This window comes from Serinus canaria, chromosome 19, assembly GCF_022539315.1.
Source record: "Serinus canaria isolate serCan28SL12 chromosome 19, serCan2020, whole genome shotgun sequence".
Classification (NCBI taxonomy): Eukaryota; Metazoa; Chordata; class Aves; order Passeriformes; family Fringillidae; genus Serinus; species Serinus canaria.
This window is the reverse complement of record NC_066332.1, coordinates 971,330-984,182: the sequence shown is the minus strand read 5'-3', so window position 1 is coordinate 984,182 and position 12,853 is coordinate 971,330. Positions and strand designations below refer to the sequence as shown.

At 51.9% G+C, this 12,853-nt stretch overlaps 1 protein-coding gene across 11 annotated transcripts in view; it reads right to left on the bottom strand.

Annotated features, from left to right (window-relative positions):
* Positions 1-12,853, bottom strand: part of MSI2 (musashi RNA binding protein 2) — a 201,133-nt gene that overhangs the window by 72,539 nt on the left and 115,741 nt on the right. For all 11 annotated transcript variants that reach the window (XM_050981603.1, XM_050981604.1, XM_050981606.1 and 8 more), the window contains exon 7: positions 7,447-7,495. In XM_050981603.1, the coding sequence (XP_050837560.1) occupies positions 7,447-7,495 (49 nt within the window). The remainder of the gene's footprint in view (positions 1-7,446; positions 7,496-12,853) is intronic.

Below are 12,853 nucleotides of genomic sequence, written 5' to 3'. Positions count from 1 at the left end.
AGTGCTCTGGGACCACGTGTGGAGCACACGTGTGTTCATGTGTGACTCCTGCAAGGGACAAGGAGGAGATTTCATCACCAGGGCACTGCTGGGACTGAAGTCCCCTCTCAACCCCCACCTGGCTTACTCTGGGCTGGCAATGGTCCCAGGGAGAGGAAATCTGGAGAGATGGTTCTGTGGCCAAAGTGTGAGCCACAGACCCAGCCTGGATCCACTCCCAGCGCTCCCATTCCCACATCTGACCTGGGATTCACTGGGATAACACAGGGCTCCACTCCCAACCTCCTCCAAAGGGTTTGGAGTCATCCAGGAGGGCTGAGGGGGTGAATGGCACTGGATCTGTTCACTCCTGACCTCCTCCCACAGCGGAGAACCCAGCAAGCTCTCAGAACTGGGAAGGTGTGTGAAAATGGGGAGCAATCTGTGAGTTACTACTCTGGCTGAAGGTAGTTTTCTGGTCCAGAAAACACTCAATAAATTAAAAAGATAAAACCCACAACCCAAATGTGCCGAGCTGCAGTTTTCTGAAAGAAGCAGTTTCTCAACTTATTCTATCAGATTCAGAGAAAAAAAATGCCAGATGTTCTTCCTTCAGCTTATACATACAAAAACCACAGAGGATAAGCAAAAATCACTCCATGCCAGGACATTTAATCAAACTAATTAAAGAAATCTTCCATTTCCACCCCCCTGACAAGTCCTCCTTCAGCAGCAGAGTCACTTGGAGCCTTTGCCTTGGACAAATAGCACCCACTTGAGCACCTGCCCAGGTGCACCTTCACATTGGATCAGCATCCCCCACACTCCCCACACTTCAATGTCCAGAAACAGAACCACACCAGGGATGTGAGGATGGGGAGAGCAAGTGGTGGAGCCTGCTCTGACGGAGGCTCAGGGGCAAAAGCTTCGTCACCAGCACTATCTGTGTGACCTCTGTTTCTGCTGAATCTCAAGATTTTGGGATAGGGGCTGTGTTATCTGTTTAAACAGATCACCAGGAGGCTTTCACACACAGCAATGACCTTGTACAACTCAAGGCTTCAGCAGCACTGGGCACAGCTGACAGAGAACACTCACTGTGTGGGACAACCCAGCCCCTTTTCTGGAGCATCCTCCTCAGCTCCCTACAAAAACCCCAGAAGATTCATTAGCAAACCCAACAATAGAAAGCACAGGTGTGTGAAGAACAAAAGCAGCCCCTGTGCACGTTGGAGAGGACCTGCCCAGCCTGCTCCCTGGGACCCACAGAGAAGGAGCCACCACACCAGGGAGGGAGAGAGGCAGAGTCTCTCCCTGTTTCCATATCACATTTTTGGGCACGCTGAGAGAGCTGCCTCTTTTCTCAAGGTCACCAGGCTGATTTTAATTCTGCCTGTTGTATGCTCACTGCCTGTCTATGGAAATGTTGCATTTTGTTCTCCTCCTGTTTCTGGCCTTTCCTCAATTAACATTTCCAAACAGTCCCACAAGGCTCAGAGTGCTCCCTGCTAATCACTTGGCTCCTGCATTGGGGAAGCAAAAGGGGTTGGGTTTCACCAGCTGGGTAGATTCATAAGCAAGAACTTGTTCATGGCTTTTAGGGTTTCTTTCTGCTCAGAGATCACCAGGATTTGTGCTAATTTCTCTGTCACTCAAGCTGGCAGTGACAGTGACAGTGAGAAGGCAAACTGAGCTGGTACTAAATGACCTCACTCCTCAAGGCAGCCTCAGCTGGGCACACGACGTGGTGTCTCTGACACAAGCTCACCCCCTGCAAGTGTGACAGAACCATGATCACCATCTAGAAAACTTCAGAGAGATTTGCACAACCCTCACTTTGCATTTCCTGAAGAGACCAGACCTGCCTGAGTGCTGCTGCAAGGGGAGGAGGCACCACAGACATCTCCTCCCTGGGGCAGCTCTCGCCCGTGCCCTGCTCTGGATGGAATTCTCACTAGGGGTACAGAATTAGGCAGTAAGGTCTGACAGACAGTGCAGAGCTGGGCAGGCACTGCAAGCCTCAGGGGCAGGATGGCTGTAAGCACCTGAGGCACTCCCTGCTCTCCTGCAGGAGCGTGGCCAGGGCTGATGTGCCCTTCTGAGCTGGGACCTGGGGCTCACACGGGCCTGGCTCTGGTTAATTTTACACCTCACGTCAGGTGCACCAGCAGCAGCCACAGGCACAGTCAGGAAGTGAATCCAAGGAGTGGCAGCTTTTCCTTTTTGTTTTGTGTTCATTAACACTGAGAGCTGGGCACGGCGCTGCCCCAGGGGACACCCACAGTCCCCACACCTGAGGAGAGCCTACCTGCTGGGGCAAACTGGTGCCAAATGGGAATACTGGGAAGTGTCCCCCAGCCCTGAAAGCAGAGCACTCTCCTCACGCTGCTGCCATCCCAGCTAGAGGAGAACTGGTGACACGGAGCAGAGATGTCAGCGCTGCTCTGCGGCGTTGCAGCCCTTAATGTGTTTAAGAAATGAATATTTATAAGCTGGATGTAATATTAAAAACACACACATATAAAATATTAACATGGCACATGTCACTGCTGCAATCCAAACAGACAGGTGTGACTGATGGTGTTCACTGATAGGTGTGTAAATGGTAAATAATATTAACTAATGAATCTCTGCAGCCCTCACGTGAAGTTTAGAAGCAAATATTTGCTTAAAAATCTCTCCAAGCCCCCTGAGGGCAGCTACTGCTCCCCCGATCCCCTGGAGGAGATAAACACTCCTCAGCTGTGTCACCAAGGGTCCAACTCTCTGCTGCAGCCCCAGTCCCCAGGATGGATTTCAGGGGAGGGAGCCCAGCACAGCCCTGGCCCTCCCTGGAGCCCCACTGGAGGAGTGATCCAGCTGACAGGGGAGCAGCAGCCCAGCTCACCTCGGCAAGCACCAACAACAACACTGCCCGCAGCTAGAGCTTGTGGCACACTTCTCACCCAAAGCCCTTCCAGCATTTGTGATGTAAAAAAGCATCATTGCTGTGTTGGATGCTTTCCCCACAGCTGAGGGTCAAACCTGCTGGAGCAGCCCTCCCTCAGCCCTGTCCCCCAAACTGGGAGCTGAGGGAAGGCTCCCTCCCAGCCCTTCCAAGGGTGCTCTGTGCTACAGCCAGGCTGCTGCCAAGAAAAGCTACACTCAAAATGACCAAATTAGGCAATTATTTCTATAGATTTTAACTACTCTTTTCTCAAAACTGCCTGGGGATGTATTTTTAAATGCACATGACCTTGCTTGACTTGAGGGAGATGGCGATAAACAAATAATTGCAGTGACTTAATTATATTTATATCTCATCTATAAAAATGTCAATTATAACTTCAGAGATCAGCTCCTGAACCGAGGTTTTGGCAGCTGGACAGAACACAAAAGGCTATTTTTCTCCTCAGAAAAGCCTCCTCCTTGGCCAAGGCACAGCCAGTATCTCCCTGACAGCATCACCCCTGACTCTCCCAAGAAACACAGCCCTTATGCCAACTGCTTCCACCTGGACAGCTGCACCCATGCCCTGGAATCTGCTGGATGCACACAGCACAGCCATGAAGCTCAACCCTCCCCGAGAGCAGAGCCCCTGGCAAGGCTGGGAGAGCCCCTGTGCTCTGGGGTGTGCCTTTGGTGGGAGGGGGGCACCAACCTCTCAGCCTGAGCTCCGTGGGCTCAGACAAACCCCCACCCCTGGCACTCCACGGTGCCACACGGGGGTACCCACAGCGTCCTGGTGCCCCTCTGCAAGGGCCAGGGAGCCCAAGGGATGCTCAGCCACCCTCCAGCCCCAGACACAGCCAGCCCCTGCCTGGGCAGCCTCCTCACGAGCACAGGAACAGGAGAGCTCTCAGAGGCTGCAGAAGCCCGAGTGAGTGACTGCAGAGCTCTGAGCAGTCAGAGTCCCTCCCTGGGGATGTCTGAGCCCAAACAGGGTGCTGGCTGTACCCTGCAGACAGCCTGCCTCGCATTAATTTTGTTTAGTTTTAAGATTAAAGGAGTCCAAATCACACGTTGTCACTTCCCTCCTCTCTCCACTGCCATCCTTAACTGTGCAAGAGGGTTAATTGATGTGAAAATAACTCTGGGGGCTGGATGGCTTTGAAAAACATATAGAATTACACTCAGCACCTGCAATTACAGCTTGGGGGGGTCACTCACTCAACATCTCAGGCTTTTTGTGAGTCCAGGACGTGGGGCTGCTGTGATGAGGGTCCTGGACAGCTCCTGGAGTGGCTGAAGGCTGCAGGCACCCAAGGAACGAGCACAGCCCGGGCAGGGATCACCCAGGGCTGGCACCAAGGGCATCCCACTGAGGTGAGGAACCTCTGGACCCCTTCTCCTGGCTCACCTCACCTCATGATGGGATCAGCTCAGGACAGCCCACCCTGGCACCCCTCGAGTGCTCTGGCTGTGCCTCCCTGCCTGCTCCCCTCGAGCAGCCCTGCTGTGTCTGGTGCTCTGGCTCAGCTTTGCTGGGAACAGCAAACCCTCTGCCAGCCCAAGGGCACGGCCCAGCACATTGAAATGCTTCCTGGAGCTCCTCTCCATAATGAAGTTAGAAGGACATCATCATCCTGCCAGGCTCCCTCCACCCCCAAAGATCAATAACTAATGCTGAACTCCAGATTTTATCTGCACTTTGCAAGGGTAACAAAATAACACCACCCTCTTTTTTTCCCCTTTCTTTCCAATTACTGAATCCTTTCAAGATTGACCCAGTAATTTTCAGCTCTATGAAATTTTAAGCAGTGAAGAAAGTGACAGAAGTGATCTGCCAGAATGTTGGGAGAACTTTTGTGTGTGGTTTTTAGAAGACTGCAGGAATACAGTAGTACAGAAACAGAGGATCACCAACGCTTTCTTTCCAAAAAAAAAAAAAAGGCACCTAACCAAGCTGACCCAGGGATATTTGTTTATCTGGGGCTGGTTCTTTGTGTGCCCAGAGCCAGAAGAACCCCTGGAAGGAGACACCCCAGTGATTCTAGGGACTGTCTTGCCTACAATACACCAAAACATAACCACTCCAATTTAACACAGATTTTGCAGCCTGCCTTTAATATGGCTAAACAGATCAGCATGAAATGCAAGAGCTGAGTCTCATTTTCCTTAGAGAACATCCAGGAATAGCTGGACATTAAAATACCCCTGGCAGAGACACAGCATGCCTGGCCTGATGGCATTTCTAAGGTTATAGAATCATTAAGGCTGGAAAAGACCTCCAAGATCAAGTGCACCAGAGACACAAAGTGCTCCATGCCAGGCATGAAGTTTTATTTTGGGTGGGGTTTCCCAGCCAGGGTGAGCAGTTCTGAAAGCCCCTCTTCCTCTGCCTGGCTCAATCCCTGCACTTCCACCGAGCAGTGAGTTACACACTCCCAAATGCACACACAGGAGCAACACACACGTGCCAGAATTATGTCAACAAACCCTCTCCATTTTCCTGCAAGGAAATTTATCTCACCTTCCAGCAGCAGGGAGTGAATTTGGATCCCTCTCCCTTCCCGTGCCCATGATGACACCAGGCACAGCCCAGCAGCAGCAAACCACAGTGGATATTTTATCTGCCATTCCCCCTTCCCCTGGCTAATTTGGGGATACAGATTGCAACCCACAAGTGGTTTCGAGAATTGCCATTAACATTGTTGCTGCACGCTACTGCATTTTAAGCACGCTTCCAACACAATCAGAGTGCCACAATTTGTAAAATCTGGGGTGATTTTATTGGCAGAACTCACTTCATCACCACAGCCCCGAGCCAGTTCATTAGGCTGATTAGCACCAGCTACCTGTGCAGAGCAGGAAGAAATGCCACAAAAGGCTGGAAAAATTCAAGTGTGAAGATGAAGAGGACTCTTACTCTGCCTTTTGTACTTGATTTTTCCTCCCGCCCGTGCCTGGCAGGGTAAGGGCCCAGAGCTCAGCCCCTCTTCCCTGCTCCCAGGATTTGGGCTAATCCCAGCAAACAAGCAGCACTGCCCTTCACCCAGCAGTGGGTAAGCCTGGGATACAGCCTCCCAAACAGAGCTGAGTCTCCTGAGTGCCAGAGAACTCCTTTCCTCACCAGGGGAGGGACCCCAGCCCCAGCTGTCCCCAGAGGGACAGACCTGGGTGCACAGGGGGAGGTTGTGGGGTAACATCACCTCCACCCAGGGGCTTTTGGAGCCTGCTCTTGGTCCTTAGGGCCTTCTAGTTCCTCCCCACTTAGACCTCATCCAGGAGCTCACACTGGGATGCTACTGTGGAGCAAAATGTCATGGCCTGCATGTAGGAAAAACAAGCTATTAAAAAAATTAGCCAATAAATTCACAGAATTCCCAGGGGGTTAAAGAAAAGGATGACCTGTTGCCTCTCATCTTCAACACACATAGTGGGAAAAAAGCCCTTTGTGAAAAACCCAAAAGGTTTCACAGCAGCTAAGGCACCCCCCAGACCTGCAGCCCTCATCTTCAGCACACCTTTACTCCTGGTAAGTCAGTGGAAAGATGTTTTTGGACAAGGAATGCATCCTGTGGGGCTCATTACCCAGGCTCAAACCTGCAGGCTCCCCAAAGAGCCCAGAAATGCTGAAGCAGGGCAGCAGCAGGGCTGCTAGAGCAGAGCTCAGCACTCCCAGAGCACAGACACCAACACTTGCTGTGCCCTCCCGCCTGGGAAGTGCTTACAGCAGCACAGAGCCAGGGACAGAGCAGGGGTCACCTTGGCAACACCAGACAGGCATCCTGCAGGAGGCACAGGAAGGGCTCACAGCCCTGCCCTGCTCTCCTGCCCACCCTGGCAGCACAGCCTGGGCAGGGCAGGCACAGGGAGCTGAGAGCACAGAGAGCTCACAGCCAGGTGGGAACCCAGCCCTGGATTTGGGACTTTTCAGCAAATGGAGCCCAGCCCCACCTGTGTCAGAGCCAGAGCTGCTGAGTGCCTGCCTAGCTGAGACCTGAGCCCCCCCAGCTGCCCCCAGACCACAGGGCCAAAGCTCCACACCAGGCAGCTTTAAAATGCAACAAACACCGTGCTGGGATCCTGATGGAGAGCAGCATTTATGGCCCTTGAAGGGGGATTTCATGGGCAAGGCTGGAAAACTCCCTGGATATAAAAGGAAGTTGTCAGGGTTGAACTTTTCAACCTAAGCAGGAGCTTTGAAGAGGTCCCTGTTACAGATGGAAGGGCACTGGCTGCTCACAGCCTCCCTGGCTGGAAGAGCTCATCATCCTCCTGAGCAAGGCTTTTGCTCGCTGCTGCTGAACTCCCCAGGGCACTACAACCCCTGACTTTGGTCATTAGACTGACCAGGAAAGCTACTCCTAACAAGAAAGTCCATGTGCACAGGGCATTCCATGCCAGCCACCCCTCCTCTGCTACCTGCAGGACAGAGGATTTAGTGCCATGATTTGGCCACTGGCTCATCTCACTGAATCTGGTTTTTGCCCCCCCATGCAGAAGCTGCCACGCTGTGAGGTCAGAGCTCCCAGTCCCTCTTACCTCTATGCCTGTTGGTCGTCTTGTCAAACATGAGCATGGCATCCTCTACCTGCAAGACAAAGAGGGGAGAGTTGTGCTTTAACACAGCTGGCAGCTCAGACCCAGCACACACACAGGGAGGGGCACAGGGCAGGAGCAGAACTCCTGGCTCTGCCCAGGGACAGCTTCTCCTTCTGGAACCCTGCTGCTTTCCCCCTCCCTGCCCTGGCTGACAGCTGATCCCAAAGCAGAGAAGGGACCAGTGAAATGCTGGCCCTAAACAGCCAAATATCAGCAGCTCTTCCAGTTCACATCAATCCCTGGCCCTGCCTCATCTCCCTTCTGCAGGGAGACCAGAAGGGCCAAGGGAGGAAGTGTGGATGCAAACCAAGCCCGTGACTCCTCCAAATTTAGAGTCACTGTCTTGGTTGAGAATTAGGTTAAAAGAGGTAGGAGCAGGGTAAAATCTGGTCAGCCAAGAAAAGTATTCAGAGGTTTTCAAAAGGGCTTTTGAAAAGCTGCAGGAAAGAGGGGAGAGGGAGGAGGGAGAAACTTTAATTCGCATCAGGCTCGGCATTTCCACTTCAGAAGAGAGATGACTGATGAAACGTATTGAAGTGCAACCAAATTGCTTTCAACTTTCATTAGGATTTGCATGATTTATTCCACCTCCATTTAATCTGTGCAGCCACACCTAAAATTTTGCACTTATTGCACAAGGATGTGGTGCTGGGGTTGATTCCCCAGCGTTATCACACCTTGAGCTGCTGCCCTGAGGCTGCAGGAGTGGGGACAGGTGGGTCCCATGTGCCACTGGACATGGCCTGGGCAAGCTGTGAGATGAAATTACAGACTTGCAATTCCCTGCTGTAAACTCAGGGATGATGAAAACCTCTAACACTGAATTACAGAAGGTGTTGCAACAAGGAAGAAGAACTTTAAAGAAAAGGTTTCATCCTCTAAAGGACTCCACTGTTTGTCTGGGGTGTGGCTTTGGGGTTTTTTGTTTGTTTGTTTGAGGCTTTTGGATTTTTTTTTTCCCCAGTAATTTTTCTGTACTTCCTTGGGCTTGTACTCTGGCTTTCTATAAATCATTTATTTTAGCTAAGTGATTTACAATGCAGTGACATGCTCTCCTCATCCCACACAGTGCCACTAAAGGGTTCACCTGTCCCCCCAAGTGCCCTCTTAGGCAACAGACATTTCTGTCTGTGAAATATTTCTCAGCCTTGGCTGGGGAGAAAGAGTTTGGGAAGGTGCTGGAAACACAAGCTGAACCTCCCTGGGGTTCTGAAGGACTGCAATATGTTCCAGGAGATTGTTAAAAAATATAGTGCAGCAAAACCTTACACGATGCCTGAAATTCATCTGAAAACCTGTCTCTGCTTAAGTTGTTCTTAACTTTTTCAGTCAAAATGGTTTGCAGAAAGTGCCAGCAGTGGCCTGAGAGGGTGCAGAAATGCAGGTCTCCTGATACCCATCTTGACTGAGACCCAAAGACGCTGATGCACTGAAAAACCCAAAGTGCATCAAGCACAGAGCCCTCTGTCCTGCTGTCTGTCTTCCCTCCAAGGGGGAGAACTCACCAGGATGAGCAATACCAGGAGGCAGATAAGGACCAGGCTGCCCTTCACCCTGCGTGCTGCTTATCTCTGCTCCAGGGTTATGTTTGCTCAGCAATCTTTATTTTTCATTCTCACAGGTCTTGTCCTCACTGGAACCAAAAATTACACATTGCACCTGCTGCTGTTTCCTGGGGCACCACAGCTCCAGTGCCACCCTCTGTCCCCAGCTGCTAAAGGTTCAGTTTGGGACTTTTCTCCCTCCAACCCCATCCCAGAGCCCCGAGAGCTCCTGGAGGTGCAGGAGCACAGACCCAGCAGCCCAGGGAGGTGCCCTGTCCCCCAGCCTGAGTGCAGGCTCTACTGCCCTGCCAAAATGACACCTCCTCCTGCAAGGACACTACTGGGGACTGCAAAAAGGCTGCTGGGTTGGTTAGGGAGAGAAGAGATGCTCCAGCCTGGCCATGCCTCAGCCACTGCTGGCAGCAGCAGCAGCACAGAGCTCCTGTGCAGCCTCACCGTGCTCCTCCAAGGGCTGCCAGGGCAGAGGAGGGGCTGGCCCTGGCACCAGCCCCAGCCCTGCAGGGCTGAGGGGCTCTGGGTGCAGCCCCCAGCCCCACTGGGCTCTGCAGCTCCCTTCCCTTCTCCCACCTGCCCAACACACACCATCCTCTGGGCAAAGAGGGCTCTGTGCCATGTGTACCAAGCTGGAATGATGATCTTGGCAGGGATCTTTTTTATGCAAATAAATCCCTATTAGCAGTAACGAGCACAGGCTGCAGGGCTAATCCAGGAGGGAGGTTCCTGGGGCCCCCAGGAGCACAGGCACCCTGCAGTGGGCACTGCCCCCCTCCAACAGCACCAACTGCTGGGATCAGGGCCGGGCAGCAGCTCCTGGAAAAGGGTCAGCCCTGACACTCCACATATGAAACCTGCACGGGGGGAGTGTCTCTGCAGCTGAGTTCAGACGTGGCCCAAGTATGCCTTGAAGAAAAAATGATCAGTGGGGTGTTCTTTGAGCCAGCTGGTGCCCTTTCAACAATGTCTAATTGGTTATCTTTTCTCTTTCCTAAGGTCAGAACATTTTATCTCCGTCTCTGCCCTTTCTGTGCTCACCCCACCCTGCGTTATTTTTTAGGGCAGCCATTGTGGCAGAAGAATAGCCTCTCTCCTCCATAGCCCAGTGACACAATGAGACTTCTTGAAACCTCCTGAATAGATAAAGTGCAGTGGCAAAAGGGAAATTCTATTAACGCTTTGCAAAATAAAACATCTGAGAGCTGGTGAGAGGAGCAGGAGGAGAGAATCAATGTGGAGAGGGCAGCGCGCTCAGAAAAACTTTTCACCAGTTGCAAAAAGGTGGTGAGGGGATGGGAGGGAGGGGGGAGAGAAACTTATTAATGCAGAAACCCCATCAATGGTATGGAAATCTGGCAGAACAGCAAGAACTCCAACGAGAAGAATTTGAATGTACAAAGGGCTGAATAGAATGAGCAGACCAGGCTGCCTCACACACACAGCCCGTTTCTCACGGTTCTCCGGGAGGCAAACACAAGCGGCTTGTTCAAGTTTTCATCAAGGAGAAATAAGGGACACAGTCAAGGTAACCGCCAGTAAACCCTGCACTAAGCAAATTGATCCCTGTTTCAGGGAAGGGAAAAAAAAAACCAGCCCAGAGCTGAAACTCGAGCACGTTCAGGGGCTGTGGCTGCCACGTTAACCCCCTCCTCCAGCCCCTGGCTCATTTAAAGATGCTCAACTGCAACTCTTCCAGGTCCCAGCTCACAACAGGCAGCTCACACTCTGCGCACAAGGGGCAAGGAAGGTTTTTCCAGGGCTAGGAGCAGGACTGGAAGATGGAATTGCCACCTGCAAGGCTTGGCCATCCCCCACCACGTGCTGCTGGCTGGACCCCAGCCCCAGGGCAGCCCTGGACGCCCCAGCCCAGGAGGGGAGGCTGAGCCACCCCCACCCAGGGCACTCAGACACCAGCAGGCAGCCCACAGCCACCCTCCTCACATGGGGTATGGCTCCATATGGAGCTGAAAGGAGCTGATTAATGCAGACTCCTTCTGAGCATCAAGTGAGAGTTCCGAAATGAACAGTCTCGGGACTCAGGGTAACTAAAAAAAGAGAAAACAAAGACTTGCCAGTGAGCACTGGTTACAAATGGACACTTAAGGCCCCCAGACTCCTCTGTCCCAGCACAGCCCATCCATACAGCCAATGCAGACCCAGTTTCTTACATAAAGCCTAACTAATAGGCTTCAGTTTATTTAACTTCTTTTTTTTCCAATCCACTTGGGGCTCTGAGAAAAGGAAGGGCTCTACCACTTCATTACTCACTGCCTGGAAGGAGGAATAGGGGAGAATAGGAGGAAAGAAAAAAAACCTGGAGGAGCCAAAGGCTTTAATAATCCTAACAGTTCCCAGGGTTATTTAAAATATGCCCAACCAGTTCACAAAAGGCTCCACGGAGATAAATGTATTTGATTTTCTTCCACTTTAATGGAGGCATACATTTAAAGCAACAAAACTAGGGTGACCTAAATAAAATGACTATTAATTGTACTCAGAAAGTCTCTGAATTTAATGCAAGTGATCTAGCCCAGCACAGGAACACACAGTATTATTCTCCAGTCGTTCCTCCTACTTTCCTTGCTGGCATTTTCCACTCCTCTTTTCCACGAGGAGCTGCTCAGCCCCAGCACAGCCCCATGTCACTCACACTGTCACCAACAGGCTGAGTGCCCTCCAAAAGCCAGCACTGCTTCCAGAAGAATCTCTAGGGTGGTGCTGCAGGAGCTGGAGCACTGGGCTGCCACTGAAAGCAGAAGGACAAAACCAACTTTTTTCCTGCAAAACTTTAAGCCTCGTCCTGTATCCCTCCAAGTGCACAATGCCAGCAGGACACAGCCCCAGGAGGTGCCCACGGAGCCTCCTTGTGAAGCCAGCCTTCCTGGACAGGGTGCCTGTGTGCACAGGAGCACCACCACCACTCCACACCTCCATGCTCTGCTCCTTCCATTTGGGCCAAGTTTACTCACTGAGTAAAACTTCCACCATGAAAGCACCACACCTGCACTGAAGGGTCACAAGCAGCCTCTGTGCCTCCCCACCCAGCCCAGGAAGGCTTCTCCTGATCCAAACCCCGAGTTCCCAACACGCCCAGAGCAGGCTGAGGTGTTCCTGTGCTCCCCAAAGTGTTTTCCACACTCCCAGGCAGATCTGGCACTATGGTCTCCATCCCTTCCAGGTGAAGAAGAGTTAGGGCAGACAAATGGATGGACACCTGGATGGATCATGGTGGCAATTCCAGCTGGGTCTGGGGAGGGAAGGAATCACTGAAGGACGACTTCCAGCCCCACACAATTTGGCTGTGCCTCTCCTCCCTCCATCCCTGACTCCTGAACTTCACAGGTCTATCACCTCTTCTGCTCTCCCAAGAAAAGTGTGTGGATATTCTGGTCTAATTCCTCAAATTATTTATCCACACAGCACAACTCCTCCAATATTTTGTTTTCTGAAGCAGAAAAACCTCTTAGCTGCCAGTGAGCTGTCAGGTGCTGGGATTTGAAATGTGCATGTGAAATCCAGCGAGCTCCTACAGATTTACAACCTCCCCCCACACAAATTAAGACAAATGCCTATTGCAGGGCAGACAATTTGAAACAGCTCCCCCACACCGGGCCTCTGGGCTTGATTACAACAGAATTAAACAAAGAAACAAATTATCCCCCCCCTCTTTCTGTCACACACATCCCCTCTCCCAGCACAGCTCTGTCTCGGGCCCGAGGGCTCCCCAAGCCCCCTGACCATCAGCCAGGTTCCTTCAGCAGTGTCCCAGCATGGATGGCCACACCAGC